Source organism: Chinchilla lanigera, unplaced genomic scaffold (assembly GCF_000276665.1).
Source record: "Chinchilla lanigera isolate Chin_1 unplaced genomic scaffold, ChiLan1.0 scaffold00177, whole genome shotgun sequence".
Taxonomy (NCBI): Eukaryota; Metazoa; Chordata; class Mammalia; order Rodentia; family Chinchillidae; genus Chinchilla; species Chinchilla lanigera.
Genome location: NW_004955578.1, coordinates 874,630 through 884,188, shown reverse-complemented (window position 1 = coordinate 884,188; position 9,559 = coordinate 874,630). Strand labels below are relative to the sequence as shown.

General features: G+C 57.3%; 1 protein-coding gene across 2 annotated transcripts; it reads right to left on the bottom strand.

Annotated features, from left to right (window-relative positions):
• Positions 1–90: 90 nt before the first annotated feature.
• Hipk4 (homeodomain interacting protein kinase 4) lies at positions 91–8,167 on the bottom strand. 2 transcript variants are annotated; one of them, XM_005414056.2, is made up of 4 exons: positions 6,714–8,159; positions 2,858–3,214; positions 922–1,773; positions 91–562 (listed from the first exon to the last, which is right to left on the bottom strand). In XM_005414056.2, exons 1-4 carry the CDS (start codon positions 7,176–7,178, stop codon positions 383–385), a joined length of 1,854 nt encoding a protein of 617 aa, XP_005414113.1. In that variant the 5' UTR covers positions 7,179–8,159; the 3' UTR covers positions 91–382. The 2 variants fall into 2 exon arrangements, with proteins under 2 accessions (XP_005414113.1, XP_005414112.1); XM_005414055.2 differs by having other exon boundaries at positions 469–1,773; positions 6,714–8,167.
• Between the last annotated feature and the right edge of the window lie 1,392 nt (positions 8,168–9,559).

Below are 9,559 nucleotides of genomic sequence, written 5' to 3'. Positions count from 1 at the left end.
ATGGCAGAGCCAGGCCCTGGGTGCCAGCCTGGTGCCCATCCCCTGGGTCAGAGCAGGCCTCAGGCAGTGAGGCCAGGCAAGAGGCAGGACTGCTGAACAGTTCTTTATTGAAATAGGCGGAAGTAGCAAGACCAGGGCGAGCTCGGGCCCACGGGTGCAGCCCTCTTCCTGCTGACCCTGGCCAGGGGGGCCACGGGCCAGACCTCAGGGGTCTCCTGTTTCCTGGGGGCATGCGCTGGGGGAAGGGGGCATTCTGGATAACTATCTTTGTGTAAGAATAATCTGTGGGTTCGGGGAACAGCCCTGAGGAACAGTTCGGGATGAGAAGGGATGCCAGCCCAACCGGTGCAGCCCCCAGTCGTGGGTAGGGGTGTGGTCACCATCAGTGGTGCCCACCGACGTGCTGCAGAAAGCTGGTGGCCCGGGGGGTGGTGTGCGGGTGGAGGTGGCGGGTGGGGACCCCCTGAGCCCGAAGGCCCCTGATGCCCTGCGTGCTCCAGTCGGCCTCGCCTAGCCATTCTCCAGGACAGCAGTTGGTATTGAAGAGCTCGGGGCCTGACCTCTGTGGGGAGGAGAAGCGGGACATCAGCTAGAGGCTCACGCTGGTCTCCCGGCGCATGTCCTCCTAAAACGAGCAGGCCGAGACCTTCCCCAGGGCTCAGGTGAAGGCGGGGTAGAATGGCTTGTGCTGTCCTGAAGGTCGTGTGTGCTGGGCCTGATCACCTAGCGAGGGCAGGTTAGTGTTTGCCGACCCCTCCTTCCTCCTTTTCCTGAATGTGGGCTAATGTGTTCTGGACCCGGTACCAGCTGCACACATGCAGGAGTGTGGGAGCAAGGCCTGCTTATCCGCCCCCGCCCCAGAGCAAGCTCTTGGGCAGGCCCTGACCTAACACCTCCCACCCGGCCACCCAGCCGGTTTACCTCCTCTTCCATGGCCGTGTCCTTGATGCTGGGCCCGTCGCCCTCCCGCTGTGGGATGGCAGGTGGCTCGGCAGAGGCCCCTTGGCACTCTCCTTCCTCCCAGCCGCTGCCCCGGCAGGGCCCGTCATCCTCTGGCGAGGCCTGGCTCAGCCGGATGAGGTTGCTGAAGTTGGAGTTGGACTTGGAGCCCGAAGGCAGCTTGCAGGTCTTGTGGCGGCCTGCCAGGCGGCTGCCATAGAAGGCCAGAATGGGCTCTGGGCCTGAGTTGGGGACCCGGCAGCCAGTGGTGGCTGCCTTGAGTGGGGTCAGCATGTCGGAAACCGTGTCAGCGTGGGCCTCACCCCACAGCCCACACCCGGCCTCCTGAAGGCTCAGATCGTCCAGCTGGTCGATGGCCCTTTGCATGCCGGGTGCCTTCTCATCCCAGAAGAAGGACCCGCCATTTGCCATGCCACCCCTGCCCATGGTGGCGTCCTCTTCCTCAGCCAGACGGTAGTAGGGTGGCCCGTCCTCAGCGCCGGCTGCAGCAGACAGGGGTGGCTTGCCCTCCACCTGCAGTGACTGGCGGCAGCCCCGCAGTGACAGCTGGTAGTAGCGGGTGCCCTCGTGGGTGGTGCGCAGCTGCTGCATGGTCACGAAGGGGTGGCGCAGGGCTGCGCTGGGGCTGATGCGCTCGTGCGACTCCCACGTCAGCATGCGCTTGATCAGCTCCACCATGCTCTTGAGGTCAGCAAGCTCCGCCAGCGCCTCCCGGTCTGGGAAGCTCAGCCGCCCCGCAGCCCCGCCGCAGTTCACTGTCTCAATCTGGTCCAAGGACTTGAGCGTGTACTTTCGGCGCTCCAGTGGACGTACCTAGAGGGACACAGGTGGGCACCACCAGAAGGAGATGTGTCCAGGCCTGGGGCCCTGCATGCCTCTGCTCCGGGACCCACACAGGAACCCCACTTGCGGCTCTGCTTATGACCCGACGTGGAGCTGGCTGGCTGCTAGCAGGTCACACCCGATCCCTCACATTGGCCCTCGCCTGTCCAGTCCAGAGCTTTCCTGCTGCTGCAGGAGGGCTGCGTGGCTGTGCTGCTTGGTCCTCCTGTTACCTCCAAGCCCCACGCCTCACCCCAGGCCTCTGCGCATGGGTCCAGCCCCTACCAGAGCTAGCAAGACGGCTGCCCTTCAACTTCGGTCTTCCCTGGAGTCAACTGCAGATCCTTGTTGCTGTTGTAGCCTGCGCACCTTACCCCAGCCCGCCCGGCCCCCTAACGGTCAAACCCAGGCCCTTCTTAGTACACACGTTTGATGACTCCCAGCCACGGAGCTATCAGAGGATCTGCCATAAACGTTCAGTCCCATCTTGGTGTCACCCAGACCCTTCCTGCTGTGAAAGTTTCCACACATGGCCCCAAACTTCTGGTCCCCACTGCTGTCCAACCCAGGTTCTCTTGCTGCATAGGTTTGATGACTGCAATCACAGAGGTAGCAGATAAGCTGCCCTGAACTTCTAGAGACACCGGGGCCTCACTCACATCCCCCTTTCTGTCGTGACTCACGTCCAGCCCCACACCCATGTCCTCTGTGGTCTGACTCAAGTCCCTGCTGCTGCCCAAGTTACTAAGGCCGGAGCCAAAGCTGGCAGAGAAGCTGCCCTAATCTCACTGGCACGCTTGTGCTATAACCCACATCCCTCCTGCTGCAGCAGCCCTTTACCTCTGACCCCCAAACTTCCGGTCCTCCCTGCAGTCCTGACTAGAGGTGTCTTGCTGCAGCAACCCCAGAGCTGATCTTCAGGTTTCCAGTCACACCTTTGGTCGCACCCAGAATTTTCTTGCTGTGACAACGCTCACAGCCGACCCCAAGCTTCTAGTCCTCCCTAAGGTCTAACCAGATGGTTCTTGATGTAGCAGCCCCCACCTGACTGCTCTCACCCAGCCCGCCCCCCTACCTTGGTCTCAGCCAGGTAGTCAGCCGAGGACTTGAGCTGCCAGGGGTTGGTGGCGTCAGGGTGGGGGTTCCGCTTGAAGAAGTGATGGGCCTTGCGCGCGGCATGCAGCAGGTGGGGCTTGGGAAGGCCCTGGGTCTCGCAGATGTAGCGCACCTGGTCGTACTCGCTGTTGCCCGGGTAGAGGGGCCAGCCCAGGTGCAGCTCGGCCATGACACAGCCTAGGGACCACACATCCACCTTCTCGCAGAAGGGCAGCCCCAGCAGAATCTCGGGGGCCCGGTAGAAGCGGGATTGTATGTACGGCTCCTTCACATAGCGCACCTCGCTAAAAATGCTGGCTGAGCCGAAGTCGATCACCTGGGGGTAACGGGGTGGAGACAAGGGCAGATGGGCAGTGGAGGGGCAGGGACAGCCGAGTTGGGCCTTCTGGCCCCTCGCACCTGCTGTGCTTCTGTATCTGTCATGTGGCTCTGCCTGCGGGCCTCCGTCTCCTGATCCTCCTGTATGTGTCCCCATCTGTGTCTTCCAGCCATTGCGCCTGGGCTGTGTCTGGCTCCCTGTGTCTGATTTTTTCCACTAGGTCTTGTGCCTCTGAGGGTTGGGACCGCTCTCTTTCTGTCTCCTAGCAACTTGCTTAACAGCTCATCGTGTTTGGCTCCACCCTCTTTTTTCTTTTTCTGAGGACCAGGGACTGAACCCAGGGCCTTCGCACTAAGCTAAATCTCCTGCTCCTTTTTTGTTATTTTTGAAATAACAAAACAGAGTCTTCCCAAATTAGCCAGGCTGAGCTCACACTTGCCATCCTCCTGCCTCAGCCTCCCAGTGTGCTGGGATTCCATGTGTAGCCACACATCCTACTGGGCTCTGCCTTCTAACAGATTCACAATCTGCTCACCCTGTGCCCCAGCCGCACACCCTCCTTTCATCACACAGGCCTCCGCGCCATTGCTCGCACACCTACACCTTCCCTGCTCAGGGCTGTTCCCTCTGCCTGCAACACTCTCCCTCCAGCATCCACATGGCTTCCTCCATCTCTTCCTTAGTTCTTCACTCACCTGTCACCTCAGTGAGGTCTTCCTGGCTGTCCTGTTAAAAACAGCAGCCCCTACCCTTCCTGTCCCCTTTCTAGCTCTGATTTTCACTATTGCTTTTGGAACAATCTATTTTTTTTTATTTTTTTATTTTTTTTTTGGTACTGGGAATCGAACTCAGGACCTTCTGCTTGTCAGGCAGGTGCTTGCACAACTGAGCTGTACCCCTGGCTTACTATTGCTTTTAACATCTTTTTTTTTTTTTTTTTTTTTTTTTGTCTTTTTGACACAGGGTCTTCCTATGCAGTTCAGGCTGGACTTGAGCTCACTTTGTAGCCCAGGCTGGCCTTAAACTCACAATGATCCTCCTGCTTCAGCCTCCTGAGTGGTGGCATGTGCCACCACGCCCAGGTCTTAACATTATTTTACACACTGTGTATTTTCTTTCTTCTTTTGTTTTGTTTGAGTCAAAGTCTTGCTATGTAGCTCAAGCTGGCCTTGAACTCACTGTGTAGCCCAGGCTGGCCTCAAACTCACAAAGATCCTCCTGCCTCAGCCTCCTGAATGCTGAGATTACAGGTGTGTGTCCCTACGCCTGGCTATATTTTACTTTTTATCACTTTTCTCCCCAGTAGCATAGGGATTTTGTCTGATCTGTTCAATGCTTTGTCTCTGCAGGTTTAGAACAATGCCTGTGGCTGGGTGGTGGTGGTGACTGCCATGCTTGGCCAGACTTACTTTATCTTGGTAAAGGCCTTGGTTTCCCTCTCTTGAGTTTCTTTGATTTTCTTTTTTTTTTTTTTTCCTGAGACAGGGTCTTGCTGTGTAGTTCAGGTTGCCCCTGAACTAACTCTGTAGCCCAGGCTGGCCTCAAACTTTTGGCAATCCTGCTGCCTCAGCCTCCCAAGTGCTGGGATGACAGGTGTGCGCTACCACACGTGGCTTTGTTTGTTTGGTTTTGATCGACTCATTCTTTATCTTTTTCTTTTTGGTAATAGAGTTTTAACCCAGGGCCTTTGCACTGAGTCTAGCTCCTTGACTTCTGTTTGCAGAAGGCAGTGTGGTACAATGGTTATTAATTTCAATTCTGAGCCCAGCCTGCTGGGACCCAGACCCTGAGGGGCTGAGTGACTCTGGGCATTGGGCCAATGCCTGTTCATCCACAAACAGGACTTGTGTGCCAATGCTGGCTAAGTGCTAGGAGTCTGCGCTGTGTGTCCGCTGCTGGGTGTGCAGAAGCCCCTCCTCCCCTGGGTCTCTGTCCTTGCACGTGTCAGGGCAGAAGGATCTGTCCTTTCCTGTCTGTGTCTCCCATACATTCACCGAGCACTGAGTCCAGCTGGGAGCTGGGCGGTGCCCAGGCCTAGGCCTGCTCTCAAGGGGTTTCACGCCGGAGCCATCACCAGTGACAAAGCCATAAGCAGACATGGGGCCGCGGATATAGCTCAGCGGCACAAGCACCCGCCTGGCAAGCGCAAGGTCCTGGGTTCGACTCCCAGTACCAAAAAAAAAAAAAAGAAAAAAAAGCCATAAGCAGACGGAAGGGTCAGAGCTGGGGTGGCAGAGGGCTGGGGGTGGCAGGGTGAGGAACAGAGGTGCCCAGTGTGCCCAGCACAGGCCCAGGTGCAGAGAGGCCTCTTGTAAATGATGGACAAGGTGACAGTGACATTACTGCGGCCACACTTGCAGCTGCTCAGACCAACAGGCTCTTGAACCCCTCAAGTCCTCCCTGCCTCCCTCCCACTTAGTATCAGGCTACCAACGAGTCCTGTTGTCCCCAGCTCCAAAATCTACCCGGGGGCTGGGAATTTAGCTCAGCGGCACAGCGCCTGCCTGGTCAGCGCGAGGTCATGAGTTTGATTCCCGGTACCGGAAAAACAAACAAACAAACAAACAAACAAAATCTACCCAGAGCCCACCCACAGCTCCACCTGTGTCTAGACTCGGTCATCTCTGTGTCCTACCGTCCTGGCCAGCCCATGCCTCCTGCGTCCCTCTCACAGCCCGAGGCATCCTGTGAACACCTGAGCTAGACCATGTCGTTCCTCCACTCAGCATCTGTCCGTGGCTCCATCTCCCACAGAATAAAACCAAGGTCCCTGCTGTGCCTCTCAAAGCAAAACCCACCCCATCACCTCCTTTTTTCTTTTTTTGAGGGGCGGGGGCGCTATTGCTAAATACTTCAGGTTGGCCTCAGACTTACAGCAATTCTCCTGCCTCAGCCTCCCAAACGCTGGGATTACAGGAGTGTGCCACCACACCCATCCCCCATCACTGGCTTGATCTCATTTCCCCCCTCTGCACCTCATTCACTTGGCTTCAGGTTTACTCACAGACTCCCCTGCATGTTCCTGGCGCACACACACTGCGGCACACCCTACCTCGGGGCCTCTGTACTGGCTGTTCCTTCTGCCTGGATGCTTTTCCTCCACATGTCTATACAGTTCTCTCCCTCCTCAGGACTCCCTTCCAGTGTCACCTTCTCAGGGAGGTCTCCCTGACCACCATGTCTAAAATTCCACTCATCGTCACTCCCACCCTGATCCGCAGCCCACAACCTTCTCCTCTGGCTTTGTCTTCTCTCCTTCCCTTCCCGTCCCGTGTCCTCTCACTCCTTTGTGACTCTGTCTCCCTTGTAGAATGCCAGCCCCGCAAGGCCAGGACTGAGCCAAGGAGCTGAGTTGAAAGTGGAGAGGGACGGGGAGACCTGGGGGCCTGAGGGGGACAGGAGTGGGCAATGGGAGAGGGCAGGGAGGGCGGCAGCGTGGTGGGGGGACCCCACGGCGGGAGACGGAAAAGCACTGGGGCCTGGGCGGCACCCTCACCTTCACCCTGAAGGGGCAGCGGGTCTGGTCCACCAGCATGATGTTCTCCGGCTTGAGGTCGGCGTGGATGATGGCCAGCTCCTTGAGCCGCGCCAGGGCCCTGAGCACCTGCAGGGTGACCGTCCGGATGTGGCGGGCAGGGAGGGGTGCGAAGTTGTTCTCCTTCTGGAACTCGAAGAGGTTTTGCTCCAGCAGCTCGAAGACCAGGTAGAACTTGAGGGCGTCGTGGAAGAACTCCAGGAAGCGGATGACGTGGGCCTCCTCGGGGTCCAGGCCCCGCATGCAGCGCAGCAGCTTCAGCTCGTTCTTGATGATGCGGCTGCGGTACGCGTCGTTCTTCAGGATCTTGATGGCCACCATCTCGCCGGTGCTTCGCCGCCAGCCCTTGGCCACCTCCCCAAAGGTGCCCTTGCCCAGCACCTCAATGATGTCGTAGCAGTCAGTCTCCGACTGGATGGTGGCCATGGCGCCCCTGCCACCGGATGCCGTCCTGCTCCGACCCTCAGCCCACAGGCTCCGTCGCCAAGGCCTCCCACTCCGCCGCCAGCCCCCCAGCGGGGGAAACAGAACCACGCTCTCGCCTCTCCCTGCGAGGTTAGCCCCTACCTCCCTGGCGCCTCTCACCCCCCTTGGCCACACGGTGAGTCTGCCAAGGGCTGCACCCCTCCCCCAAAGCCCTTCTGGCTTGGGACGAGGGGCCCCAGTCCGCCCTGAATGGGTTCCAGTGGGCACTGAGTGGCTCTGGTTCTGTTGTTGGAGACCTTAGCCCCGGCTGGAATGGGGGGTGGGGTGCCAGGCGGGGCCCCTCCCCCACCCAGCGGTGGAACCCTGAAGAGGCAGACAAGGGAAGGGTGGGCTGAGAGGGACGCTGAGAGTGGACCTCAGACGGACAGTATGGGAATGGGGACACACCTCCAGACAGAAGTGAGGGAGAGCAAGTGTGTGTGTGTGTGTGTGTGTGTGTGTCTAGGAAACGCCTGCCCCAGCCTGTGGCTGCCGTGGGGTAGCTGTGGTGGGTAGACTTTTTGGTCCTGACTGCAAACCAAGGAGCTTGGACTTTCTTCTCAAGACACAGCAAGGGTTAGAGCCGGGAAGGACCAGGTCAGATGTGTCAGAGCTTCTGTATGAAGGAAGGATAATTTGGAGGGGCAAAGAGTGGAGGCCCGAAAGGAAAAAAGAAAGTCAAGGCAAGGCCTAGGTGACAGAGATTGGGGAAGCGTGGGGGATGGGACACTTTAAGGCCAGGAGGACTGCCCATGGGACTGACAGCGCTGGGGAAAGCAAGACGCTATGTAAGACAATAGCCATGGCTGTCTCCTTCTGGGGAGAAAATACTGAGGAAGATTAGGGAATTAATATTAAAACATTTAAACATGTATGGAGTAGGCATTTTATGGAAGGGAAAATCAAGGTACAAAGTTTTTTAAATGCCTAAATTAGCCAAGGTGGGTAGCACATGCCTATAATCCCAGCACTTAGCAGGCTGAGGCAGGAGAATCAACATGAGTTCAAGGCCAACCTGGGCTACGTAGTGAGTTCAAGGGCAGTGTGAACTACACAGTGAGACCCTGTCTCAAAAATAAATAGCTGGGCAGGGTGGCATACACCTGTAGTCCCAGCACTTGGGAGGCTGAGGCAGGAGGACTGCCGTGAGTTCAAAGAGAGCCTGGGCCACAAAGTGAGTTCATTGCCAGCCTAAACTGCATAGTGAGACCCTGTCTCAAAAAGACCAAAAAACAGGCTGGGGATTAGCTCAGCGGCACATCACCTGCCTGGCAAGTGCGAGGTTGTGAGTTCGATTCCCAGTACCAGAAAAACAAACGAACAAACAAAAAAGACCAAAAAACAAACAAACAAAAAAATTAATTAAAAATAAAATAAAATGCCTAAGATTGCTGAATGCATGCACATGGCTGTAATCCAGCTACTCGGGAGGCTGAAGCAGGAGGATAGTAAGCATGAAGCTAGTCTGGGCAATCTTGTCTCAAAACTAAAAAATAAGGGGCCAGGGATTTAGCTCAGTGGCACAGCACCTTCCTGGCAAATATGAGGTCCTGAGTTTGATTCCCGGTACCTCCCCCAAAAAATAAATAAGTAAATAAATAAAAAGGTCTGGGACCAGCTAGAATTGTAGCTCAATGGTACAGCACTTTGCCTAGCATGCGTGAAGCCCTGGGTTCACAAAACAGCCCTAGTATCACCAAAAAAGGGGGGGAGGGGCGGAAATGCAGCTTGGTGTTAGAGCGCTTCCTCAGCATGCACGACATTGCGTTCCACCCGCAACACTGCTGGGGGGAAAAAAAGGCCCAAGGTTGAGAAGCTGGGTGCCGGGGCCAGGCTTTGAGCTTGTGCCTCGCTCCAGAACCCACTGTGGGGCCACCCCCATCCCCACACCTCCCACACCTCCCAGTGCCTTGAAGACAACCAAAGCGGCTGCAGAGGCCGCTGGCCCGCCAGGGGCCCACAGGGAGACTCTGGGACTTGCTGGCACAGTTGAGGCCTGGAAGTCACAAAGGGCGGGTGACTCAGCCCAAGGAGGGTGTGGGGTGCCCACGGGCCTGGGAGGAACCCTGAGGGTTCACGGCGCAGGGAAAGAAGAGCCGGCATCAGGAAGAGCAAGAGTTTCTCTGAGAAGTGAGGACAAGGGTGACAGAGAAAACCACAGGCTGAGCCACAGAGGCCCTGCAGGTGCTGAGGGGCCAAAAAGCGTACAGGAAGCAGCACATGCTGGGCCGGCTGGGGTGGGCGCCGCGAGTGTAGACAAATCCTGCCTGTGTGGTGGGGAACCAGAAAGGGTGTTGGGTGGGGCCGTGACCGAGTAGGGGGCCAGCTGGAGTCGAGGGGAT